The sequence below is a fragment of the Haliotis cracherodii genome, unplaced genomic scaffold (genome assembly GCF_022045235.1).
Source record: "Haliotis cracherodii isolate W230 unplaced genomic scaffold, xgHalCrac1.p SCAF_13, whole genome shotgun sequence".
NCBI classification, from domain to species: domain Eukaryota; kingdom Metazoa; phylum Mollusca; class Gastropoda; order Lepetellida; family Haliotidae; genus Haliotis; species Haliotis cracherodii.
This window is the reverse complement of record NW_027266268.1, coordinates 1,282,408-1,295,340: the sequence shown is the minus strand read 5'-3', so window position 1 is coordinate 1,295,340 and position 12,933 is coordinate 1,282,408. Positions and strand designations below refer to the sequence as shown.

The 12,933-nt window shown below is 37.6% G+C and overlaps 1 protein-coding gene across 5 annotated transcripts in view; it reads left to right on the top strand.

Moving 5' to 3' along the window:
• LOC139459484 (nonsense-mediated mRNA decay factor SMG7-like) overlaps nt 1-12,933 on the top strand; it is a 179,722-nt gene that overhangs the window by 112,293 nt on the left and 54,496 nt on the right. For all 5 annotated transcript variants that reach the window (XM_071240925.1, XM_071240926.1, XM_071240924.1 and 2 more), the window contains exon 16: nt 3,216-3,295. In XM_071240925.1, coding sequence (XP_071097026.1) covers nt 3,216-3,295 — 80 coding nt within the window. The remainder of the gene's footprint in view (nt 1-3,215; nt 3,296-12,933) is intronic.

The window sequence follows — 12,933 nt, the reverse complement described above, 5'->3', positions numbered from 1 at the left end:
TGAGTACCCAGATGATATAGCAGAAACCTAGACTAGTTCGCAACCTGTGCTGCGCAATTTGTAAGCGCATTTGTCACTTTTATAGATAGTATAAGGGCTTATGGTCACATTGATCAACAAAATTAAATACAGTTTTGGAAATAATAAGGAAATGTAAACATCTTTGTTGGTAGCATAAGTAATGGTGATGGAAGTTTCTATAAGTCACTTGCTTGGTAAACGTGCGATTTTCGTTTACATTATTTTGACTTGCAACACAAAGTAAATATTTCTCTTGAGCATTGCTTATTTTATCGTGTTTATATTTTACAGTAAAAAATACTCAAAATGTGCAAAAATTTCACTGAGGAAATTTATTAAACGCCTGATTATTCAGTTATTTTACAAATTGGCTGAAAAATATGTCCATCTGTATTATTATGACAATGAATTCCAAATATTTTTATGTTTAATATCATCACCAAGAGACTGAAAATGTTACGATGAAAAGAACATTTCTATATTGTTTGGCTTCTAATCCTTCATAATAGGCCCTATTGATCGTCTTAATCAATTTTGGTCAATCTGTTATAGAAATGGACAGATTTTTCAGTCAAAATGACTGAAATATTTACACATTTTATAAATTGCCCGAAAGAATCACATTTTACAAATTGACTGTCATATACAAAGGAATAGACATCTGAAAACAACGTCTATCGCGCATCGAAGAATTTCCCAACCAAGACGTAGAGGAACAAGAATGAATCTGTCCAATGCTACTGCAAATGAAGGAAAACAAAATGTGAATATCATAATTACAACCTACCAAATTTATGTGTATAATTTTAGGCAGCTTCCTTGTTCGAGGAATGTATCCGTGAATATCCACACAAAGGAACAATATCCCAAACATCTGCAGCTGTCAACAAGGGAGTAGTAATCGTATTATCGACGCAATCTCGAAATCCGAAAACGCTTTCACTGCATGGATACTTTTTTTTAAACTACAACAATCAGGGGTATTTCCAAATGACGACAACCGATGAGCTCTGCTGTTCTTTTTGTCTGTTTGTTTAGGCTGAAGAAATTAATTAACATGCGCCCTTTGTCGAAATCTTTATTGGTTAACCAGTCAGTGTTCAAAAATGTGTAGAACAAATATTGCCTCCAAGTTTATTTAGCTATCCTTGCAGACGGTAGCCCAGTCTCTTGTCACGCACAGTTGCGTTGCGTATCATCCGGTATTCACAGGGAAAAAACAATAACAAAGGCAACAACCAGTCCCAGGGAATTGCTTTAGATCAGTGCCCCTTTAATACACTGGGTAAGGTAGACAGGCTTATACAAAGGGAAACCACTCCCATCTAGAGTATAAACTAAGAAAAGCTGCCCTTGATTTATCCAAAAGGTCACAGACGTTACAAATCGCTTGCAGATGACTAAGGTTTTTATCCTTCCCTTGTTTAGCGAAATGGTATATTGTTTCACACTTCTTTCAGCATTGATTCCGATAGGAATATTCCTATTAGCTATTGACTCGATAGTTATGTGGTTAACTATGGCAATTAACAATATTTCTGATATTTCATGTGGTTAAAGTGTCGATTCGAATCATAAAGTTTAACAAAATAAAGAGGCAATGTTTGAACGTAAAGCAGATTATTTATGTGAAACAGACAAAGTTTGCATGCCATTTTGTCAAGTTTATTCGGGGACTACAACGATCTTAGCTACTTAAGATTGGTCCGGACCAATTGTAAGTTTCGATTGTAGCTTACAATGATCTTAGGCTACAATCGCTTAGTGCAAGTGGGTGGTCGCGATCTTAAGGATTTACAATAATTGTAGTGCTAAATTGCTTTTTGAAAGGGGACCCTGGTACGAAGGACCAAGGTGAGCTTAGGCCATACGACTTTCAAATGACTTCTTCTCAACCATTAATTGGAAATTAACAAGATTTGACTGGAAGCATCCCTAGGTGAGGGGCATTCAAAATTGTACAAATGGTAGTGCTGACCCCCCCAGGCGACCGAGGGCCGGGGCCAAAGAGGGGTAATTTGGCTATATTGCTTTAAGTGACTTCTTCTCTGGAACTAAGAGATAGATATCAACCATATTTCGTTGGAAGCATTCTCCGGTGGTGAGAATTCAAAATTGCACAAATGGTTTGGGTTGACATAAGTTAGGGGCTGAGGGGTGGGGCAAAAGAGGGGTAATTTGGCGTTATCGCTTTAAAGGCTTCTCCTCTGGAATTAAGAGATAGATATCAAACATATTTGGTTGGAAGCATTCTCCAATGTAGGGGATTCAAATTGGAGAATTGGAGGGACTGAGTGGCAGGTCTGAAAAGGGTCATTCTGGAGTGATTTTCCAAAATATGCCTTGGAGTCTGTTGCCACCCCAGGGGTCTGGCTCGAAAGGGACTTTGGGTTATAAGTACTTAAAAGATCGTCAAAATTCCCATCCTATATACGAATACTCATCTTCATTAGACAATACATCCATGCTCCAGGACTGGCTCTTCTGTTCATCTGTCCGGTACTCCCAAAGGAGTTAGAACTTTGACCATAACATGCAAACCTATATTATCCCTACCCTGCAATAAACCGATACATTGTATACATTTGTTTGTTATGAAGAGAATAATACATTTATGCCAATAGGATTTTCCCTGGGGTACAGCCTTGCCTCTGGAATCTTGGATCATAACATGGAAACAGTTCAGATCTTTATGCTACATTTGTATCTAGAGAAATGCACGTTCATGCTGTCAGATCCCCTTATATTAAATGCTGACAGAGTCAAAATTATGAAATATTTACAGTATTATATACATGTACAATGCAAATGTATATTTTGTCATGATTGCGTAAATATCCAGGTGAGTGATACAGGCCCTATGGACCTCTTGTTGTTGATATACAACAGCTTATTGAAGGTAACAGCTTAAGGGATGTGTGAGTGAGATGTGTAAATGAAGATTAGGGAGAATCAATTACAGGATAAATTGTTTATTTTACCCACAATTTCATCAATGGCCATGAACTTGAATACTAGTTTTCAGGTGAATTAGCTTCAGTCCCTCTAGCCTTGGCTCTTTACATATTTTGAAACATATTCTTTTGCAAATCATGGTATAGTGCAGAGCGTTGAATGATCTTTGGGACAGTTGTGATGTTACAAGTTAATGTAGCTAGGCTTAGATACTAATCGTATGATTATTTCTTCTACAGAATGAATTTACTGAACTGCACAACTCTGAAATCTGGACGTCTTCAGTTCACAACACCAAGTATTCATGTCAGAAGTACCGGTAAGTAGAATTGTTGACTTGGTTAGTTCAGGTTTGATGCTTTTCTTTGTTTATGAGGTATGAAACAATATTCTAAGCTTAATTCAAATCTTTCTTGCTTTCTAGTGTACTCTATCTCCATTCTATCATGATAAATACCATGTACCCATTAACAACCAAGGCTTTAGTTTCAGAAGTGAAGTCAACAGCTCTATATTTAGTTTTACTTGTTACGGAATATTATTCCCTCATGAGCTTGAAATCAACAACCTATCAAAATGACTCCTCTAAAAGAAAGTTTTGGTATGTTATTTCGAAATTGAGTGAGTCATCATATCATTCAATCTAATCAGAAGACTGTTAAGAATAAATTTTCAACTTCAAAATATGGTTTCCTTTGTGCACTAAAACTGTTGAATGGGATATGGAATGTTGGCTTTTGGGCCTCTTTCAGGAAGAATCAGTTTGCTATTTAATTCTATATGGAGAATTCTTTACCTGCATGAATTTTATTGGATAATAAATAGTGAAGTAATCAGAGTACACAGGTCTGTTAAACATGAAATGTTAATATCTTCTAATTTAGCACAGATATGTTTGCTTTTGCTGTCTTTCGCAATATCATTGCTTGGATTTGCAGTTAACTATCTTCACTGATAAGAGGGGGCATGGGTGGCCCAGTCGTCTAAGGCGCTGAGTTCCGCTGAAACCTATAGTTCTTACAAAACTTCTACTTTCTGTGATGATCAATAAAGTATATAATTTTTATGAAACTTCTACCTTTATTACATCTCTGCCATAAATCCTGTATTTTGGCTTCAATCACAACAACTAAAATTTTCAGATTTTCAAAAGACGTCCTCTTCACTTCTTTCAGTGGCATTTAGAAGTTGGAGTGATGAAGTAAAACGAGTTCTATGGATGAACAACTTCTTTATTACAATTAGTGCGATGTTTCGGTGTAGATCCTAACACCTTTATCAAGCAATCTTCACTGTCAATCACACATTTAGTTGTCACCAAGTATTCTCATAACTACCCAAGCCATGACGTCATAATGGGGCCAATGTCACTTTTTTCCTGTGTGTGCTAGTACTTGGTAGTAAGTCACATTAACCTGAGATTATTATAATAAGTTTTCTCTAATAACAGACATATAGATGAATATATATATATATAAAGTAATAGTGCTGCTGGAAGAGACAACACACACGTGAGTATAGACTACCAGATCTGAGTCCACAGCTGTAGGCCATTCAACACAAGATCAACAGGCTGAGCCGCACGGCCAGCCCATGGACCAGTCATCAAGTCACCCAGCGGGCCAGCCAGCACCAGACCACCCGGGTATAAGCCAGCAGGCTTTCATCCAGAGAACAATAATGTACGGAAGCCGCATGGTATCCATGAACAGGCCGTCCATGGCAACCAAGCCAGCCTTCCATACCAGCCAGACGCCATATGGACCCATGGCAATCCAGCCAACTGATAAGCCGTCCAGCCAGCCGTGAAGAAACCATACGGACTCCATGGGCGGGCCAGCCACCATGGCAACCCAGCCTACTGACCACAACTTACCGTTTGACCTCCGGGACCCAAGCCAGCCGCAAGGACTCCACAGGATTACCTAGCCAGAGGTCCAGTAGAACTAACAGTCAGCCAGCCAGCCGAGAGAACAGCCACGGCATGGCTACCGTTACCAACGGCCACAAGCCACAGATTATACCGGAATAATGGTCACCGGAGGATTATCCACCCCCCATGGGGAGAAACCCAAGGCTACTCTGAAGCGGAATGAGAGGATTTTGAGGAGACTGATAACTCACCCTAACAGGATTACATCGAAGGCTATACTTTTGTGGAACTGATTGAAGAACTTTATCACCACCCCAGATGCCTGAATACGGGGGATGTCGTATGCCTGCTCCATCTCAACATATTCATCACACATTACCTTGGCCCAGTTACGCTGGCAAGGTTGTAGACCAGTTGACGGATAACATTCACAGGCTCAAGCATGATGAACGACTACCTGTTCCACCTTTGAATTGGAAGTTATACAAGACGCACAATGCTACACTTCCAAATATCCCAAGCTTGGATGAAGATTTCTACAAATTAGTGTGCAAATAAGTGTTTTATCAGCATCATGTTTCAAGGATCTGACATTGGTCTCCAGACACTCTATGGATATCGGAGCATATATGTTCGTCTCCGTAATCAGACACATCATACTGCCTTTACAACAATCCATTGAAGGAATTGCGCTGGAAATACCCATGACTATTAGGACTAAGCAATAGCTTCCTTGACTCGATTGTCAAGATGCAGGAAGACTTACTCTCATCCCAAGTCTGGTCTTCTACACAGTTACTGAGACTACAGCGACAACAGCTCTTAGCCCAGATTAGATCAAGGGCCGTATCTAACCAGACCAAGAGGTTCATGACGTTGCAGCCGTTATCAGCAACCACAACTTTCATCGGGAAGCTTAGAAACGTAACAGATGAAGTGAAACAAGACACAGCCGAGGGTTTCCTGACTTACTTCGTGGAAGATCGGGAGGCAGAGGGGAAAAAAAATTCTTACTTCCTTACCACCCCTTACGACATTATAGACCCCTTCGACCTAGTTACGTTTATGGATTGCGATTTACGCCTACCATCTTTCAACATAACACCAACTTCGGGCCAGTGGGAGGGCGTCTTCTGTCATACACCGAAAATTGGAAGCAAGTTACGCCGACCACTGGATTCTAGACGTTGTGGCTCATGGTTACCAGTTACACTTCAGGAAACATCCGAGCCGGAACACACACGTCGTGGATCGAAGATTTCACCTGACCAGCCAAGTTAGCAACTGCAGAATTGGACGTCAGGAAACTACAAAAGAACAAGACATTCGGAAACTAAAGGTGACCAACAACACCAAAGCTTTTATACAACCGAGCTGATGATGATCATAGATGTAAAGACCCTCAACAAGAGATATCTGGTGCCTCCACCAAAAGTCCATATGGAAGTTACGGTCGATGTTGAAGAAGGGAGACTGGATCAACAAATGCATATCTTCACGTCCTGATACACCCATCATCTTGGAAATATCTACGCTTTGCAATCAATGGCTGACAATACGAATTCCGAATTACTAAGTCCTACCATTTGTGATAGTAATAGCACCTTGGCTATTCACCAGGATTACAGCACCAGTCATCAAGTTTGCCCATTTCCAGCTAGTTCGAATCCATGGTTATCTGGACGATTTCCTAGCGGCAAACCAAGGAAAAGATCAGCTCCATCAGAACATGATATTCTTGGTGCAACTTATGACATACCTAGGCTTTCTAGTCAACCCAGCCAATTCAGAGATCACTCCAGTCCGAGACATTCTATACATCGGAGCAAGATTCTACCTAGACAGGGGATATCTATGTCCACCAGAGGATCGACTCAACAAGACTATAAAGATGATCCTATCACTCTCAAGTCAATCCAGCAAATTGCTGAGGTGGTGGATGTCTCTGCAAGGCAACTTAACATCTCTACAGGATATGACCTTCAGAGGAAGGGTGAGGCTATGTCCGACACCAGCAGCATCATTAAGCAGAAATAGATATGAAATGACATCTTTATTACGATCAAGATCAGCAAATATAATTGTAAATCTTGTGAAAATTAAACATATTTGACTGATTCTTGACACATTTCTGATTTTCAAGTCCTAAAGCAGAATTTCTGAGGAAATTATCTCAAGTAGAATTAAAATCTGTAATAATGGTTTCCAGAAGAGGATTGCCACCGGGTCCCTCTGGTATATTCTTGCAGAGATGTAATAGAGGTGGAGATTTCCAAAGAATTATCGAACAATAGTTATCATTAAGAAGAATACTACCTCTATTACATCCGAAGTACTCCCTCCCACCTCCCCAATTCATCTACCTCTAGTAGTAGATGAGGGACAAAAAGTGATGTTGCCGCCATTATGACGTCATGGTTTGGGTAGTTACGAGACTACTTGGCGACAACTGGTTGTGTGTGTAATTGACAGTGAAGAGGACATCTGTTGAAAATCTGAACATTTTAGTTTGTGTCATTGAAGCCAAAATACAGGATTTATGGCAGAGATGTAATAGAGGTAGTATTCTCAGAATTATTAACAATGATAACTATCGTTCGATGTTTAATGAAATTAAGAATGAGCTTTATCTATTACAATCATCTCATCATGTCAAAGCAAACTGGACATTGACACAGCAATGTTAATACTTTATAGAGATTGAAATTAGTATAAATATATTGTTTTCAATTTATATGATGAAAAATTGTAGTTAGTATAAGTAGTGATGAATATACATATTTAAACTAATATATAGGTTTACATACTGACAAACTTTTATTTACGTTGCATGAGATCTTCACATTGTGTACCGCATCGCCTTATAGCCGCTGTAGTAAACTGCATGCATATGGCCTGATTGTTGATTATACAACATAGATAGGGGTACCTGTAAAATTAAACTATACTTCATTTTTAAAAGTATGATATTCAGACATCAAGGGCATCACTTTAATTTCCGATTGCCAAACGTCTGCAAAGTGGCCTGGAATGAACAAATGAACGAACGTTCCCACCGCCCTGCTTCAAACGGCTATTATGTTATTTCCTATTACAGTATCAGCAATGTGGTAATCTCTGCTGTATCATTAAATCATGGAACATATATATTTCAGGACATGACAATAGACAGATAATTGTTTAGGCAAAGAGATACTGTCCATACACCAGTGTGACTGTTGCAGATAGAGGTGAAGGCTATACTGGTTAAACTGTTAATAGATGTGAGAGTAACATGTACTGCATGTAATGTGCATACCACATGCACTGTCAGCTAAAGGATGGACTGTCCAGGTTAGCGCACATAGCGGGTTAGTGAAGGCAAGATAAATTGGAAAAGATAGCCCTTTAGGAAGTCTAGCATTTCAAATATTGTTTTCTCAGGATGAAACTTCAGATGACTTTTGCATTTTGGACAAATTGTCCTTGACCTCTTAAGACAGAGATATAACTATGCATGGTCACCACGTTTAGTAACAAATGGTTTAAACATATTTTTATTTCAAAAGAAATCTGGATCGGTAAACAAGCAAAACTTGCTTATGTAAATACCTCTCCAGGTAATAACTTTACAACAACTGGTTATATATCAGATTATATGTAAGATAGTGCTAAACATAAACATACGAAATGCACAAATGAAATATATAAAGCCAATACAAGTGTTGTCTGTGAAATAAGATATAGCATTTTTTCATTACTACATGCATAAAATTAAGCTACTCGAATCTTTTGCTTTTGACAATGAAATCGTGAACTGATTTAAGAATAGTCATGTTTGTAGAACTGCTAACTGAACTATTGCCATGTAATATCATTTTTAAATCATACCCATGTGTGTAGAAGTACATAGTGTTTCTGATATTATGGTATTTTTGACAGGTATAGAAAAAGTGAATTGCGTCTTCAAGGTGATATCCACAAGTGCAGTCTGATATGTCTGATACATGTCGTCTAAACTTATCAGCGTTTAGGTTACTGCAGCCGAGCCTAATTTGGCATGATCTATGACCGTATTTTAGGTCAAAATTATTAATAATTGTATCAGAACAATTAATTAGGGATTTGAATTCTTTTAACGAGCAAGAATTAGTAACTTCATTCGGTAGAGCATTCCACAGATTAATCGTATCCGGAATAAATGATCGGTCTGGGTTCTACATTTGATTGTTTGTATGTTAGATCCATTTCTAAAGTTATAATTGCTATTATCAGAGACTGGACTTGGAATGAGGTCGTTGAGATAGACAGGTGAAATACTGTTTTTCATTTTGTAAAATGTAATCAATTTGAAGCGGTGTCGTTGTTCTTTTAAGGATTGAAAGTTTGTTTCGTTATAAATGACTGGTACCCCGAACCGCCCCACAAATAGTTCTCAATGCGTCCAAATGTAAATTCTTGAGTAACAATGATTGTTTGTTTGCACAGTTGTCCCAAATATGACAGCAGTAGTCGAAGTTTGGTAGGATAAAAGATGTGTACATAGTTTCAAGCGTATTTCTTGTTAGTCTGTATTTAAAGTTCCTTAGGCAGTTGATCATTGAACTGATTTTTCTAATAATTTCGTTAATGTGTATTTTCCATGAAAAATCAGATTGAAGTGTAATTCCTAAATGTTTATGTACTTCTTCAATAACAGTACTCTCCATGTATAAGTTTGGTCTAAAACCAGAATTGACTTTGCGACTGAATGTTATAGTTTTGGTCTTATGGGATTGAAACCTACTTGCCATTTTTGGGCCCAGTTTTAGATTTTTGCCAAATCATTGTTGATACAATTTGCTGCAGAGATTTGATCATCAATGATGACATATATAGATGTATCATCTGTGAACAGGCATATATTACTCTCGATACCTTCGACAATGTCATTTATATAAACATTGAATAGCAGTGTTCCAAGGACTGACCCTTGGGGGACCCCAGCTTGTATAAATTTTGATTCTGAGGTATAACCATTAATGACTACTTTTTGTCCGGGGGATATAGTATTCACGACCGTCCGTACGTACGTCCGTCCGTCCGTCCGTCCGTCCGTCTGTACGTCCCACCTGTTTGTTGCCGCGATATCTCAAGAACTAAACACTGGATTGTCTTCATATGTGGAACTATGGTGTATATACAGACTCCGCAGACACCAGTCGGTTTTGGTGACCTTGACCCCATTTTCAAGGTCACTGCAGGCAAATCTGCTTTTGGAGTTGGAAAACGGTGTTGCCGCAATGTCTCAAGAACTAATCGCTGGATTGTCTTCATATTTGGTACTATGGTGTATATACAGGCAGGGGACATTTTGTCACTTTGTGACAAATTCTTGTTGGACTCTATGTTCTAAGTAGCTTTCAAACCATTTCAAAAGATCACCTTGGATACCGTAAGCATTGAGTTTATGAATAATTCCTTTGTGCCATACTCTATCAAAGGCTTTGCTGACATCACAAAAAACAGCTCTGATTTCTTTACCTTCGTCTAATGCCTTAGCAATAAAATTATATTGGTAAGTGAGTTGATAAGATGTGGAATCGCCAGGCACAAATCCCGACTGTAAATTTGTCAACAATTCGTTTTCTCTGAAAAAGTTAAACACATATTTGAATATACATTTTTCAAATTTTTTGGCTAAGCAACATGTAAGCGCTACAGGTCTATAGTTTGAGCATTCATGTACATTGGTGTTACTGATGCTTGTTTCCAAACTAACGGGAAGGTTTTGTTTTTGAGCGACAAGTTAAATAATTTTGTCAGGATCGGAGCTAGACGAGTCGCTGTTAATTTAAGTAACTTGTTACCTATACCATCTGGCCCTGTTGCCTTAGTTGTATCTACAGTAAGAAGAATATCTTTAACTTCTTCTTGATTTAAATTCACAGATAGTAATGCATTATCGATTGCATATGGTCCAATAGATGGAAAGTCAGAATCGGGGTTTCTTACTCTTGCTTGATCAGTGAAAAATTCATTTAGGACATTTGTAATATCTTCAATATCATCATATAAAACATTATTTGATACTATTGACGGAAACGACAAATTTTCGGTGTGAGTTTTGACATATTTTTTAACTAGTCGCCGACAGATCTTAGTACCATATGAAGTATTTATGATGTTATCTATTTTTCATTCATGAGCTCTTTTGGCTATTCTGACTGATGATATTACTTTATTCCTGCAAAGCCTATATTTTACCCAATCTGACGGTCGATTTCTGTTTTTAGTAATTTTGTGAATATGATTACGTTTCCTAATAAGAGAGCGTATCTCGTTATATATCCATAGAGGATCCTTTGTTCGTATTGTGACAGTTTTAGTTGGAATGTATTTATCAAATATGTCTTTAAGTCTACAAGTCAGATCTTCAGTGATAATTTTAATATTATCAGATGAGAATAGGCTATTCAGGTCAATCTCATTAATACCTTGATTTATGCCATCTGCATCTGCCAAGGGATAGTTATATATTTTTCTCTTAAACGAATAGTTTCTGGGTATAGTTTCTTTTATATGAACAAAGATAGGGCAGTGATCGCTACAGATTGGATCAAGTACACCAGAACATTGTTTACACAGGATAAGAATATTAAATCGATCAAAGTTTTAGAATTAGAGGTTATTCTTGTAGGATCTGTAATTATTTGTTTTAAGCCGTACATAGATTGTAAATGTTCAATCTTTTTAGTGGTTTCGCATAGAATATCTAGATTGAAGTCGCCAGTAACAATAGTAAACATATCAAGATCAACAGCATTGCCTATTGATTCATCAATTAAATTCCAATAATGGACACATTTATCGGCACGATAAAATGTACCGATTAAGTAATTTCGAGTTTTACATTTAACCTTTATCCATATCGCCTCAAGCTCGGCAAGTTATACATTTCTCATTATTTTAGCGTTTAGATTATTTTTAACATAAGCCGCAACCCCACCACCAATTTTGTTCTGTCTTTTCTAAATGGAGATTGAAAACCGGGAATCTGTATGTCAATGTTTCGAATATCTTCACTTAACCATGTTTCAGTCAAACATATTACATCTTATGACCCAAATTCTGCGCTTAGAATATTCAATTTATCCCTGAGACTACGAACATTTAGGTGTATAATATTTAAGTCTTTTAAGTATTTAGGTCCAGGATGAGGGTGAACATCTCCAAGGCAGAGGAGTGGAAAAATGAAGAAAATTGATAGTCACAGATTATACAAACATCGAAATTTAGAAATGTGTACAAAAATCAGAAACTTAAATGAGTATTTAACATGAAGTGTAACTGCAAATGTACCCACTGCTTGTCTATATTGTGATATGTCAACCGACATCGAATGTAAGTATGATAAACAAAGGCACAGTGGGTCACAAAAGAAATGGACAAACGCACAGACACACACAAGCTACAGATATGGTTCGGTACAAGATACATAAATAAGCACTATTTTGGTTTTCTTTTCTTGGACAACAAACAAGTACAATTTTTTTGGTCAAAAACAGAGATGAAAAAGTGAATGAACAACACAAACATAGTTTTCTCGGTTCGAGGAACAAAATATCCGATAAAAACAATCAGGGATAATGCATATCTTAATATTAGGGTTTCACATCAATACAACAGAGAATTACAGCTATTGGACATAATGCAAGTGTCATACTCAAGGGGAATGATGGCCAATGTTATACGGTAATTATAGTTGTATGTTAGCGCTGTATACTTGGGTAGGGCGAGAGACACGATTAAGTTACATAACATAAGTTGGCTGCACGCTTTACGCAAGTGGTTTTAATGCCGTTGGATACCTGTTACAATAAAGAAAGAAAACACAAAAAGTAAGTATTTATTGAATACAATCTTAAGAGAGTGATGCAATAGATATTTTAAATAATGTTTGGTTGAGGGAAATATATGGCGCTGTATCAGAATGAGTGGTCAGCCGGGGTTTTAATAAGTCAGCAATCATATCATATGCAAGCAAAGTGGACCACATCAGTGTTTAGACATTGAATTCTAAAACTTACTGGATGTCTATGATTATAGAGTATTTGCTATTTGAG